The following is a 13,004-nucleotide window of genomic DNA, read 5'->3' on the forward strand; positions in this document are numbered from 1 at the left end:
AAGTACTAAATGTAACATTGTGTGGTCACTCAGAAGGGTAGGTACTCTCTTGAAGGCATAAACATTCACCTTATCTCTATTCCCCAAAAACAGGTAGTCGATCGTGGATGCTGTTTCCATATTATGCCAGGTCGGAATATTTCTGCATTGACCATCAAATTGCAGGTTCTTCTGCAAAAATCAACATCTGAAAAAAGAAAGATGACGAGATTCTACCATGTCTGCTCCTCTTCCTTATGTCACACGGTTGTACGACTGAGGTAGAATTACCCGATTCAAACAGCTCCAAATACAGCTCAGTAAAATTGTAGTCACAGGTGAAGTTGACCCCTACACTCATTGGACTCACCAGGCCCTGCTTGGGTGTGACTTCATCTTTCATCTTCATCTTCCCTTAGTCCCTGCTTATTCCTGCTTCTTCTTTTCTTCTTCGATTTGATTTTAAAACTGCAAAAACTAAATTGCGCAATATTTTGTAAAGATTTTAAGAAATTGAAGTTCTCTTGTCATCTTCTTGTAAAAATCACTTCGGTGATTATATACTCAAAATAAAAAATAAAAATAATAATAATTGGACTCTTTGGATTTTGAATTTCCCATTTTATCAAAATATTTTCATTTTTGTCTATCAATGCATCTATCTGTGATCAGATTGAGTTGAAATAGATATTTCTTATTAGAATAAGTGAGGTGTTAGCATTGTTTCTATCAATGATCTCAGTGGCCAACAAGGCCTATGACATACACTTCCAATTATTTAGGGAGCGACTTTTACTGATTGTTATGGCAGTCAACAAGCCTCCCATAGGACGCACCCATAGAACTTCTTGGCTGGTTTATTATTCACATTAATCCGATCAAATACTGGGCAAGCAGTCAACCAAGTCTCATGCAATGGTTCCATATAATAATGGCGCCTCAAAAATCTCGCCATGCAAAAATATCGCCGAAAAATGGCCATTTTTTGTGGCGACATTATTGCATGGAACATGCGGGGGACACCCCCGCAACCCCCAATTTTTTTATTTTTTATTTTAAAATTTTTTTTATTTTATTTTTTTTGCCCCTGTCCCCATATATATGGTCACCCATATCATATCGCCACGACCTTTTCCCGGCGATATTATTTACGGCGACCATATATATAGGGATAATATTACCTGATACCCATGCAGTAAATTAAAAATATATTTTATTTAAGGCGTGAGACCGCTTGCCTTGTGTGAAGGGATTATGACCACATGAATTTCTACTCAGAATAGAGATCTTAGAAGCCTGGTCTGGAGGCAGGGATTGCTGGCAAGGTGTCGGTGACCCACTCCCATTCTGAAGAGGGCTGGTCTCTGTAGGTATGCCTCTGTTGCTGTCACTGTCAGATTCTTACAGGGAAAATCATCCCATTCTTCAAATTGATTGACGTAGAAGCTTTCAAATCCCTTGAGCACACTGTCGTCCTGGTAATGGTACACAGGATTCTCAATTAGTTTTGAGGAAACGCGGACAGCGCATTTGCCCTTGCAGGCTTTATCAAATAAATGGTCACATTTTATGTCAAGACATGGGATAGAACTTAGTTCAGGCACAGAAGAAAGTAAAGTCAGTATCCTAGACCTGTTTAAGGGGAAATTACACTCTTCCTCAAAAACTGATAATAAAATGATAGGTTGCAATGAACCAAATCTGTTTCTGAGGCTGGAATCCCCAGTCTTCCTTGAATTTGACTCCCTGGGTCAAGAGGCCTGTAAGGACGTCCTGTCCTTGGACTGATTTCTTGCCTGAGTTCGGCTGGCTGTAAACTGGTTGTCATTTGTAGTGATCCTGTCAGGTGGAGCTGCCAGACAGGTCCACCATCTAGACACTTAAGGATTCCTGTCCAGTTTGTAGGGCATAGTCGTCTGACTGCATGTGGAAAGAAGCGAGGGGCAGGATTCCAAAAGCACAGACTCAGCCCTGCTCCCGCTACTCTTCGGTTTCCTCCTGTTTACTGATTGCCAATCCTTTTCATTGCAGACGGTCAGCCTGGGATTGTTTTGTCAGGATTTTTGAATTTGGTAATGCCGTATTTGCAGGCTTACCCACGGTTACCACTGACGCGCCTGACTCCGGACTGTCAGCAATTGCAATTGAGATCGGGGGCATCCCCTTTGTTGCGGTGCAACTTGCTGATTTGTTCTTAGCGGCATATAAGATCTTTTGTAAGGAAGGAAATCCTTGAGCCTTTGTTATATTGCCTTGTGGACCCCTTGATGTTCTTGATTTCTTTCCTTAGGACAATAGTAGTTTCATCCTGTCTCTTACGGAGTAATGAGTTGTTAGACACCTGCTTGTTTTGTCCGGACATAGAGACTGTGTTTAAATCAGTACTAGAGGACATGTTATTGGGGTTACCTGGGCTTAAGTCACCATCATTCATTTTTTCAGCGCATAGTCACCTTCCTGTTTTCAGGTGGGTGGTATACTTGTGCCATCAGTAAAGCATGGAGTTCGCTTAAAGTGGCCGAGTTTGCCCTGACCTCGTGTGCCACTGTGTCGTATAGTCGTATAAATGAATTAATCTATGCAATTTGGCGACCCGTCGCGGCTGTTCCTTACTAGGCCTAGAAAAAGCTGCTGAGATAGTGCTCAGTGTTTCACTGGGCTGGCTCGTCGGCTCCTTCATAATGGGTGAGGGGGTTGGTAGGTCGATGCCACCTCACCCATTATGGACGAGCCCCCACAGCAAAGTTACCTACCACCTCTCAGACTCTAGTGTTACGTAGTGTATGGCGTTATGAATTCTAGCCAATTCACCAGACATAACCCACCCTCCAGGTTACAACAGCAACAATCAGGCACAGTCAGAGCATCAAAACTACTATATGAGCAATCAGGTACTTGGTGATTATACACATATGTCCTTCCGGGAGTGTGAAAATTCATACTCAGGTTGTGAGTAGCAATTTGATGATACTTTTTTATTACATAAAAAATCTAAAACATTTTGTATACCGCTTCTCATAACATCCAATGTGCCATTTAGGGCCATCCAACATCCACTACAGGGGAAAAAAACATTCACCAACATAGAAAAACCATAAGTGCCTAACGCATTATTAGAAAAAACACATTCTAACTGCTCTATTGCTATGTACTAAAAAATAAATAATGTCGCTGCTTCACTCCGCTGCTTCTAAAATAGCCAAATTATGCTCTATCTTAATATTTCACACAACTGTCTGAAGAATGGCCGGCGTGATCATGTTTTGCACCTTTATTGATTGTAATGGGATTCCTCTGGCTATATTTATGTGCTCATATATATTGTCTTTATTGAGGTCTCACAAGCTCAATATTACCCCAAACCCTCCTTGTGTAATGGGTACCTCTGCATCAACACAGGAGATTAGATCTGTATGGTTGATACTAGCATAGACTGCAAAACAAATCCTTCAGCCTACACGTCCCACTTCTAGAATCCATCCACAATAAGGAAATTCCCTCCTTTGATATTCGTCTTGTATCTTGTACTCCAAGCTGAAAAAGGGGCACTATGGAAGACAGAAACTCTATACCCTTCTCAATGCAGAGCCCCAGGGACGTCATTTCACCAAAATGCCAGGGGTAGCGGAAGTGACATCACATGACCTTTGACCTCTGATGACATCACAGGAAGTGATGTCATTTGACCCCCCCCACCTTGAAGTGACATCACGGGAAGTGATGTAACATGACCTTTCACCCCTTGACAAAACAGGAAGGTACATCACATATTGTTCCTAAGTACACTACGAAAAATATGTTTACAATATCACTATAATGTGATATACATTACCTACAAGAATGGATCACCATATGTATCGTTAATATCAGTGTGTATAGGACCATATTACCAAATTACTGTGAATTCAAGCAGAGGTCTAAGGCCAAATGATAATGATATGCTATTGTATAGCACGTACGCTTAAGCGCTTTATATAGATCAAATATACATACAATATCACCCAACCTGTGTTGGTACTCATTTATCTACCTCAGAAGGGTGAAAGGCTGAGTTCAGGTGTTTAAGAACAGGTTAAATGAGTGACTCACTACCTGAAGTGTGCCTGGAAATAAGCCTTTATGAGTCTGGCAATTATTGGATAGAATTCCAGAAAGACAAATTATACGTTATTCCTATTCTTTCTTATTTAGCGTCACTGCTCAAAGTGATACACTTGGGGAACCGCGTTTTTTTTAAGAGGCCTAAACAAGTAAGTCAGACACTCCAAAAATAAAGAGCCACATGACACTGGCCACAGCCTAGGACCTTACATTTAACAAAAAAAGTTTTTTAAAAAAAGTAAAAATAGAAATCTTTTTTTTTCTAGGGGTAGCAAGGGAGACCTCCCGTGTCACAACTGCGACCCCTGGTCACCCCAAATGATGTCCCTGCTGAGCCCGATTCACTCATCCTGCTCTCCGGCGTTAGTGTCATCTCGATGTCAGTCAGTGCATTGGGCAGTATTACAGAATAAACAATATATCAGGCACAACTCTCAACACCGATTAAGCATAGCTCTTCTATTTGGCAAAAACAGCCTATCTGTCTGTCATCCCTTTTAGGCAAAATCATGCATAATCATCCCTGCCCACCATCAGACACTTAAACACTACCTCACACCCTCGAACAATAAGGCACATTGGGTCTCATCCAGACTCTGCTGGTCTGGGGAGAAAAGTGCAGGTATTTCCATATACCTGCACTTTTTCGGACCGGCAGGGTACAAGTTTGTCGATGGGGTTTACTGATCTACCTCCAGCCAAGAGCTTGAGGTAAATCATGCCCCACCGGTAAAGAACAGCCAGAATTACTGTTATTACCGCAGCCGATAATACCAGCAATCCCCTCCATTGAGTCCTATGGGTCTCCATGGAATGGGGAAAAACTACTGTTGCCGGCACCTGGAATATCCCAGTAATACTGGGATATCAGGCACTGGTTATGGTAGGTCTGTTTGCCGGTTTCTTAGCAGATTTATCGCCAGGATACCTGCAAACTTAGGATGACCCCCATTGTCCTCTCACACTGCTACCCAACCCTCCCCCCTACCAGCCAACCGTTCAGGTACTCAAAAACACCAAACAAAGAAGTACTGGTACTGAGAGCCAGATAGTACTGGTCCATGTGAAATATGAAGCACTGGTAATGAACAAGAAAAACCACCACAGTGCCACCTAAACAAATTAAAATCACAAGCAAACACGTGTTTTATGGACCAATAGGAAGCTAAGATCCCATTACAGTTCTTCAATACCAAAGGCCCCACACCAACAAGACCACCAGCTGCAGCCACCACCCAACAGCGTTCACCAATTTCCTTACTAACTTGAACTAATGCAGTTTAGATAGGATCACTAAGTATTAAGCAGCAGAAAACAATTCACGTTTATGGTAAAGGGATTTCAACCAATATTATTGACATACATATTACAAATATGTGTAGTGTTACACAGTTTTGCCACTTTGCATCACGGTAAAAAACAACAACAAAAACAGTTGCTACGGTTTCATATTTGAGTGGTACTCTAGGCGCAATTTACCAACTGTGCCCGCTACAAGAGCCTTGGCTCTGCTTTTTCCTAGTTCATTTACTAACCAATTTTTCTTTGAGTAGCCTAATCAAGGGCATCATCAGGGGTGCGACTCTGATCTGCCACTGAGAGGTCCTTGGCCTGCTAGGGGGAGTGTGGCCTTACAACTACCTGTTCATTGTGTGGAGTAACTGTGCATAGTTAGCTGTGACTTGAGTTGATGGCAGAGATGTGGTATTCTACGTGCTGTAGCCTTAGGGATGCCTGTGTTAAAAACCCAGTGGGAGTTCCTCAGCTAGCCCATGTCCCTTTGTATGAAAGGAAATGGATGAAGTAATATGTTACTTGTTTTGGATGTATACCACTCACCACTGCAACTGGCTTGGTGTCCAGGGTTTTGGCGGAACTGAAAGAAAGGGTGTGTTAGGTGAGTGGGGAGTAGAGGGGAATTTCAAGACAGCTTTACTTCTGTGAAGATGCATTCAATTGAGAAGTACACAGGCACCCTGTGCAGGTGTGTTTCTAGATGTTTTGGGTCAAGGGCATAGAAGCATTTGTGTCCAGATGGGAGACTTGCGTGCACATGGTCCTAGGGTGCATTGGCCAGCAAAGGTACATGTACGTTAGTTGTAGAGGTGTAGAGGTGTATACTGCTATTGTTTGATGTTTGTAGGATGGAATGTTAAATTGCCATGTGCAGGTCCCTTAGTTAGTCTGTGGGACATGGCTCCAGCAAGTCTTTGCAGGGTGAGGATAGTGGATTGCACACCAGATCTAGCCAGATATCCAAGAAAGGTTTAGGATATCTAGGCTGAAAGCACATCTTGAGTAAAAGTTCTGAAAGCAACCCGGCAAAGTTTGAATGTGCCGACCACCAGTGGTTGGATGGCCCACAAGTGCTTGAAAGGACGCAGCCTCCTGATTGAAAGCTTAGCTACACCTTTTTACTTTTGAAACTGGGAGTTTAAACCCTGACAAACACAAGAAGAGGGCGCCACAGGAAATAAGAACATCAGGAAGCCCTGCCCCTGCACTCTGCACTGAACAAATTTGACGGTGAGGTTTCACCTGTGTCTGCAGACACCAGGCTTCTCCAGAGACCACTTGGAACCAAAGGATCCATGCTCCATCCCCCTAACCTTTCAGCGCAGCTAGAATACAAGCCTCAAGGATTCCTGTTCCCAGAGGAAGCATTGCTGCTCATCTCTCAGCAGAGTGAGCATGGAGAGTGAGGAGCAATGTAAACCTTGAGCACCAGCAATGGGAAGAGCCCAAGGCCTATTGTTACAGAAATGAAGAAATGAAGAACAACCAAGAACTATACAAATATCGGCAGGATTCTGAGCAACACAATTATTTCCCTGCCTGGTTGGCCTCTTTCCTCTCCAACCGACCTTAACAGGTTCAATAGGACCTTTTTCTGTCCCCTATCACACTGTCCACCTGTGGCATCCCTCAAGGCTCTATCCTCTCGATGTGGCACTTCAACATCTACCTTGCCCCTCTGGTCAATCTGTTCTACATCTTCACGCCTCACTACTTGCAGTGAGATGCAGATGACAAGCATCGCCTCTTCAAGCTTCCCTCTTCTTCCTCCTCTTCTGCCTCTGTCATCCCTGACTGTTTGACAGCTATTAAGGCATGATGTGCTGCCAATGATCTCTGCTTTCATGCCTGTAAGACTGAGATCCTTCTCATTGGGACCCCTGCTCCCACCTTCCCTCCCGCCCTCTGGCCACCCTCTATGGGTGTCCATCCCTCACCCTCTTGTGAGGCAAAACACCTTGGTGTCATCTTTGACTCCTTTCTCTCCTTCTCTCCAGAGCTCTGGTCTTCTCTAGGCTGGACTACTGCAACAGCCTCTTCCTCAATCTCCCTTTATCCTCACTTCGCCCGCTTCAACTTATCCAGAACAAGGCTGCAAGACTTATCCTTGGCCTCAAGCCCAGGGACCATATCTCTCCAGCCCTAAAGTCTCACCACTGGCTCTCAGTTGCTGCTAGCATCAAGTTCAAGACCCTGTGCATCATCCACAAGGCTTTCTGGGGCTTGGGATCCTGCTACATCCAACTCCCTCTCCCCAAATACCTCCCTGTTAGAGCCCTTCGGTCTTCTGGCTTCAACTCTCTGCAGATCGGACGTTTCTCCAAGTAGAGAGTGGGGGAGGGGTAGATCTCTCTCTTCCACAGGAGCCTCCCCCTGGAATGCTCTCCCTGCTCCTCTCAGGCTTGATCCGGATCTCCTTAAATTCTGGAAGCTCCTCAAGGCCCTCCTTTTCTCTTCTTCCTTCCCTCTCCTCTTCCCCTACTAACACCCCTGTCTGCTTCAGTGACTGGCTGCCTGGTTCCCTCTGAGTTCTACAGGGCACCAGGCCCGCTCATCCCAGCCAGTCAATCCACACCCGTCACACTTAGCATGTGGACATTCACCTGCTACTCCCCAGGCAATCCCTGGCACTTGCCCTCCTGGCCTCTCAGGAGGACAAGTGCCAGATATAAAAGTTGTTACACCCCTTTGCACCATAGGACTTTACATTTCACAAAGACCTTTACTCCCTCCCTCCCCCTCGAACTTCTTGTTACTGGACTTGCATGATCCGAATGTCATGAGGCCTAGTTGGAACGTTATTGTTATCGTTCTCCCTTGTTCCACCCCCCACTTTTTTTGTCTAGTGGCACCTTGAAACATCATTTGTTGTATAGGCACCTTAAAAATGTCGGATAAAATCAAATAAAAATGGGTTGAGTGCATGCTTCCGGTAATGGAACCATAGCATTTGTGAACAGCACAACAGCACTGCACCCTAGTTTCTACAGTTGCATTTCCTCTTATTCAGCACCTTCTTCATTGAGTCTTCCATTTTTGTGTGTGTTTGAAGTGTCTCGTTGTTGCCACCAGAAGCATCACTGATGAACCAGAGGCAAGCGCTGTCATTAATGAAGTTTAACTTCTACAGCTTCCAAGGTGTGGGCAGCCAGATCTGGGAAACCATGGGAGATGGCCTATCATGAGCAGTGAATTACGCAATTAAGCCCTATTCTTAATATTGGTCCTATGCTTAACATTGAGTGCAGTATGTCCGTAGGACTGTATCCCGCTTAGCCAATCAGAAGCCATACTATCTCACATTCATTCATGAGAGGCTATGGATTGGAAGGCCCCTGCAGGATACGAAGAACTGGAGTATCCAGAGTGCCCAATGGACTTTGGACTTTTCCAGTGACCCTAGTTAGTAGGATCACAACCTAAGAACCCTACAACAGACTCTTTCTCACCAAAATGTTACTTACCTACAGCTCGATAGCACTGCCTACCTTCACAGGAGATAAAGTTCTACTTTCGGTCACCATGCCCTTATTGAATGTTTTATGTGTGTTACACTGTATCCTAAACACCCGTTGTCTCTTCTAAGGAGGGACACGCCTTGTAGGGCCTTAAGGAGCACAGGCAGCCAGCCAAACTTTACTGTCGGAACATGTGCCTACAAACACCCCTTCATATATACTGTTAGTGCCCTTGAGGGTCTGATAACACCACTGGGGATCCTAGATTTGATTCCTGAGAAGACCCATGATTACCCGGGGAGTGTCTCCATCAATGGCGTCATGGCGGTAGAGCAGAAAAGCCACAACTCAAAGGGCCTGGTCCTAGTCTAGTGGCCCCCTGAAATGCTTTCAAAATTCTTTAGGGACACTCCAGATTGATGTCACAGTAGCCACTATCCTAGTCAGCATCCACAACAATGGGTCTGGTGACTGCATTGCCTGCCATGGCCACAGTCCTGGGAAGTGTAGCCTGGGGAGGAGTGTGCGTCAACAGCAGAGGAGCAGATTGCAGCCCTTAACAGATGGCAAGGGCTGCAGGCTGCTTGCCATCCAATAGCCTGAAGCAGTCCCTCTTATGAAAGAGGCCTATGTAAATAACAGGATATCTCATTAACAGCAGCCTGATTTGCTAACTGTAGGAAGCCCTCACAGGTGTAATTATTGTGAAGGCCAAGACGAGTGTGCCAGCAACTCCTGTCCCAGTGTAAAGGGGAATCCAATGGGAGACGGGCAGATACACTTGCCTGAGTCATACTCTATAGGCTGTCCTGCTCTTGTGGGAGATAGCTGTAGACTCTGTAGGTACTGGGAAGTTTGACCTGATGGACCTACCAGAACTGCAAGAGATGCTTTCAGAAATACCTAATCAGAGTTATGACTATCGAATATTGGATACAAGAAGACTTCCAGTACTGAACGCACCAGTCTACAACTCATCACACATTGTGAAGACTGACAATATTAATAGTTTCAGATGCACCAGTGCCATCCCTTGGCCTGCCAGTCCCCAGTAAGACAGTGGGTCATGTTATATGTACTTGTGGTGGATGGAAGGAGCCTATCCCTCCTTGCAGGGACCTAATTCCTACCACTGGGTGACGTCAAACGTCCCTGGATTCATCTCTAGAGATGAAATGAAAGATTTCAGGGTCAAAGAAATCCATCATTAGGATGGTTCTGGATAATTGAACATGTTCGCTAAATGCTACCAGAGACCAGAGCTGATACAGATAACCTTTGACTGCTCCAATGTCCAATGTTTTAGCACTCACTGTTGGCGTACCATGAGAGATGGCCTTCTCTGAGCACTAAACTACATGACTGATCCCTATATTTGAAATTGAGCTTCTACTGAACATCTGTTTGGGGGTGGGGGGATCCTGCAGCATCAGCAATGTATCCCGCTAAGCCAGTCAGAAACTGTCCGATCTTCCATTCCTCTGTAACGACAAGTTGAGTTAATCCCAAATCACACCCCTGGATACTGAAAACCAGTTTTGGTCTTAAGCGTAGACACAGAATTTTGGAGCTTGCAGGTGACCCTAACAGGTAAGAGACACAGGCTCAGAACACTACTTATTCTCATAAAAGGTATGCTTCTGCGTAACCAGCACATCATTATTCACCTTCAAAGCAGTTCAAGTACTTGTGTTTAAACATCCTTGTGTAGACGTTGCATATTGAATATTTATGTGTGTCATACTGTATATTAACCGCCCTGTTGCTCTCCTATTGGTTGCCCTTGATTGCTGTACCATTGCTTCCACAGGAAGAGCCCAGGACATCTTGTAGGAAACCCCACTGCTTAACTGTGGGTCCGTTTCCCACATCCCCGGAGCACAGGAAGGAGAGAAACCATCCTAACAGTCAACAAAGCCAATTACTGAATTTTGACATAGGCACACATTTGAAATATCGGATGTGATTATGCAGTCCCCACTTGAGTTCACCCGCCAAAGACTTATAAGTCAATGGCGCGATTGGTATGTCTTGATTATAAGGAATGGAAAATAACAAATAGCAATTTGATCTAAACATTTATAACGAAAATAAATGTTGAATTTTTGTAAATATATATTTGGGGGTGGGGTAAGGGGTTAAACTGGTGGGGAGGGGGTTGTGGTGGACTTATTAATGAAGCGAAACTGGGGGTTTGGAGGGGGCCCTAATTTAAAAAAAATATATTTTTTTCGTTATAAATGTTTAGACAAAAGCGTTGTTTGTTATTTATTGGTTCGTTATAATCACATGTAACCGGCGCGATTGTGTGGATGTCAGGAGCTCTGGAACCTTTAGCAGAGGACATACACGATGAAGCCGGAGCAAGCCTGAATGTGTCCAACGACTTTAAGCTCACATGCGGGATCCAACAAAAAACAATGATCTCCAAAAATGCAGATACAATTGTGCCATGGGAGGCCTTCCATGTCCAACACCAACCACCCTGGTAACGAAACCACGAAGGCTACTCTTCCTTGTATATGGAATGCACCCGCGGTCTCCTCGTGAAGGAATACTCTTCACCCTAGAGGTGGCAAGTAAACAATGCCCAGGCACCACCAATGCAGAAAGCTAATCTAGGTCTGACAATTGTGTTGAAATATCTAGAGTGTGTACCAAGCGGAAGATTAATCATTGCTAAGTAGGGGCATTGCACATGCAAAACATAATCCCACTTCAACCTTGCGCACTCATTTGGAATTGCACCTTTCTGAGACGAGTGTAGTGGTTGTGGAGCTGGACTTACGTCTTTGCCGATGAGGTCCTCTTGGTTTTCCACGATGCCCCACGGGGCGATGCCGATGGTGCAGATTTTCCCCCTGGACTTGGAGGCGTGGTCCTTCAGTGCATCTCCTACATGGCGGATGACCCCTGTGGAGAGAGCATGGGGTTCAATGCAGAGGACCAACACAGCTGAAGCCCTGGCAACTGATAGACATTTCCCTTGACTGTCTCGAGTGCCTTCATGATCAGGGAGCAAAACCTCTAGTATAGAAACTCATTGGTTATCCAACTCTATATGCTAGGGGCCATTTACACTTGCTGCAAACCTTTTTATTAACTCTTTCATGGAAAGTCCTGATGAAGGTTTCACAGATTCAAGTTGGAAACTACATCTTCTCCGGTGAGTTGAGGACTAATCAGGCACATCCATTATGATACAACTTGAGCTAATGTTTACATGACGGATCCTGGGATTTTAAATGGCAAGCTGTACAGCTCCAATGTGGACAGGGCAGTCTGTCCGATGCACCAGGCATGTGCCGATGCTTAGTTAGGCATGGCTTGCCAGCAGGAGCATCATTGGGGCTTGCTCTTGCCCACATAAGCAGACCCCTCCCCATCTATTCTAGTGGATTTGCCCTAAATGGCTTGCCCCCTGGAATGAACCTTCTGCACTTGGACAACTTACATGGGGGTAAAAAAATGAGCAGTAATGCTAAAACTGTGAATACGCGGGCAGGGGTCAGGTATGAGCGCTACCTGCCTTGCGCCCCAACACTTTTACCTGGCCAGATTGGATATAGGTGAAGGCCGGGCAAAGCAAAAAGCAAATAATCACACCCCACCCTGAAACAGCATGAGCTTGTAAACTGTATTTATATATTTATTTAATAGGTTTTTATTTATTTAATAGCTTTTTTTAAAATGTGCCTAATACCTTACCTGAGTTGGGTTTCTATGCGTGGATCCGTGATTCGAACCTTGGTTGCTCTGTGTGGTCTTGCTTCCAAGATCAGCGCTTTGCCCCTGTACTATCCTCCGGTCACTGTGCTATCTTCCTTACCCACTGGCCATACCATGCCTCTTTAGGCGTAAATAGCATCTGACCACTGTGAGTGTACACACCATTTTCACATTTGGAACACAAACAGCATAACTACAAACATACTATGTGCCTCAAACAAGATATACACGGCACATTTGTCCAGCCTGCACATTCATTTTGCATATCCAAGAAGATATTATGAGTAATTCTGGCTTTCTCCTGATTTTCTCAGAGTAAGTCAGAAGTAAATCCGGATTACTAACAGCAACTTCTCTGAGCATCAAACAGCCCTCCCAGGTTTCAGTCAAGGGTTAGCCAAGACAGCTACCTTGCGAATCCACTCGACTTTATATGTCTTT

General features: G+C 44.7%; 1 protein-coding gene across 7 annotated transcripts in view; it reads right to left on the minus strand.

Annotated features, from left to right (window-relative positions):
- The window catches only part of TRPM3 (transient receptor potential cation channel subfamily M member 3), a 1,922,641-nt gene that overhangs the window by 1,044,826 nt on the left and 864,811 nt on the right, over positions 1 to 13,004 (minus strand). For all 7 annotated transcript variants that reach the window (XM_069625801.1, XM_069625800.1, XM_069625799.1 and 4 more), the window contains exon 5: positions 11,623 to 11,747. In XM_069625801.1, the coding sequence (XP_069481902.1) occupies positions 11,623 to 11,747 (125 nt within the window). The remainder of the gene's footprint in view (positions 1 to 11,622; positions 11,748 to 13,004) is intronic.

Source organism: Ambystoma mexicanum, chromosome 6p (assembly GCF_040938575.1).
Source record: "Ambystoma mexicanum isolate Mex_15411 chromosome 6p, UKY_AmexF1_1, whole genome shotgun sequence".
Lineage (NCBI taxonomy): Eukaryota > Metazoa > Chordata > Amphibia > Caudata > Ambystomatidae > Ambystoma > Ambystoma mexicanum.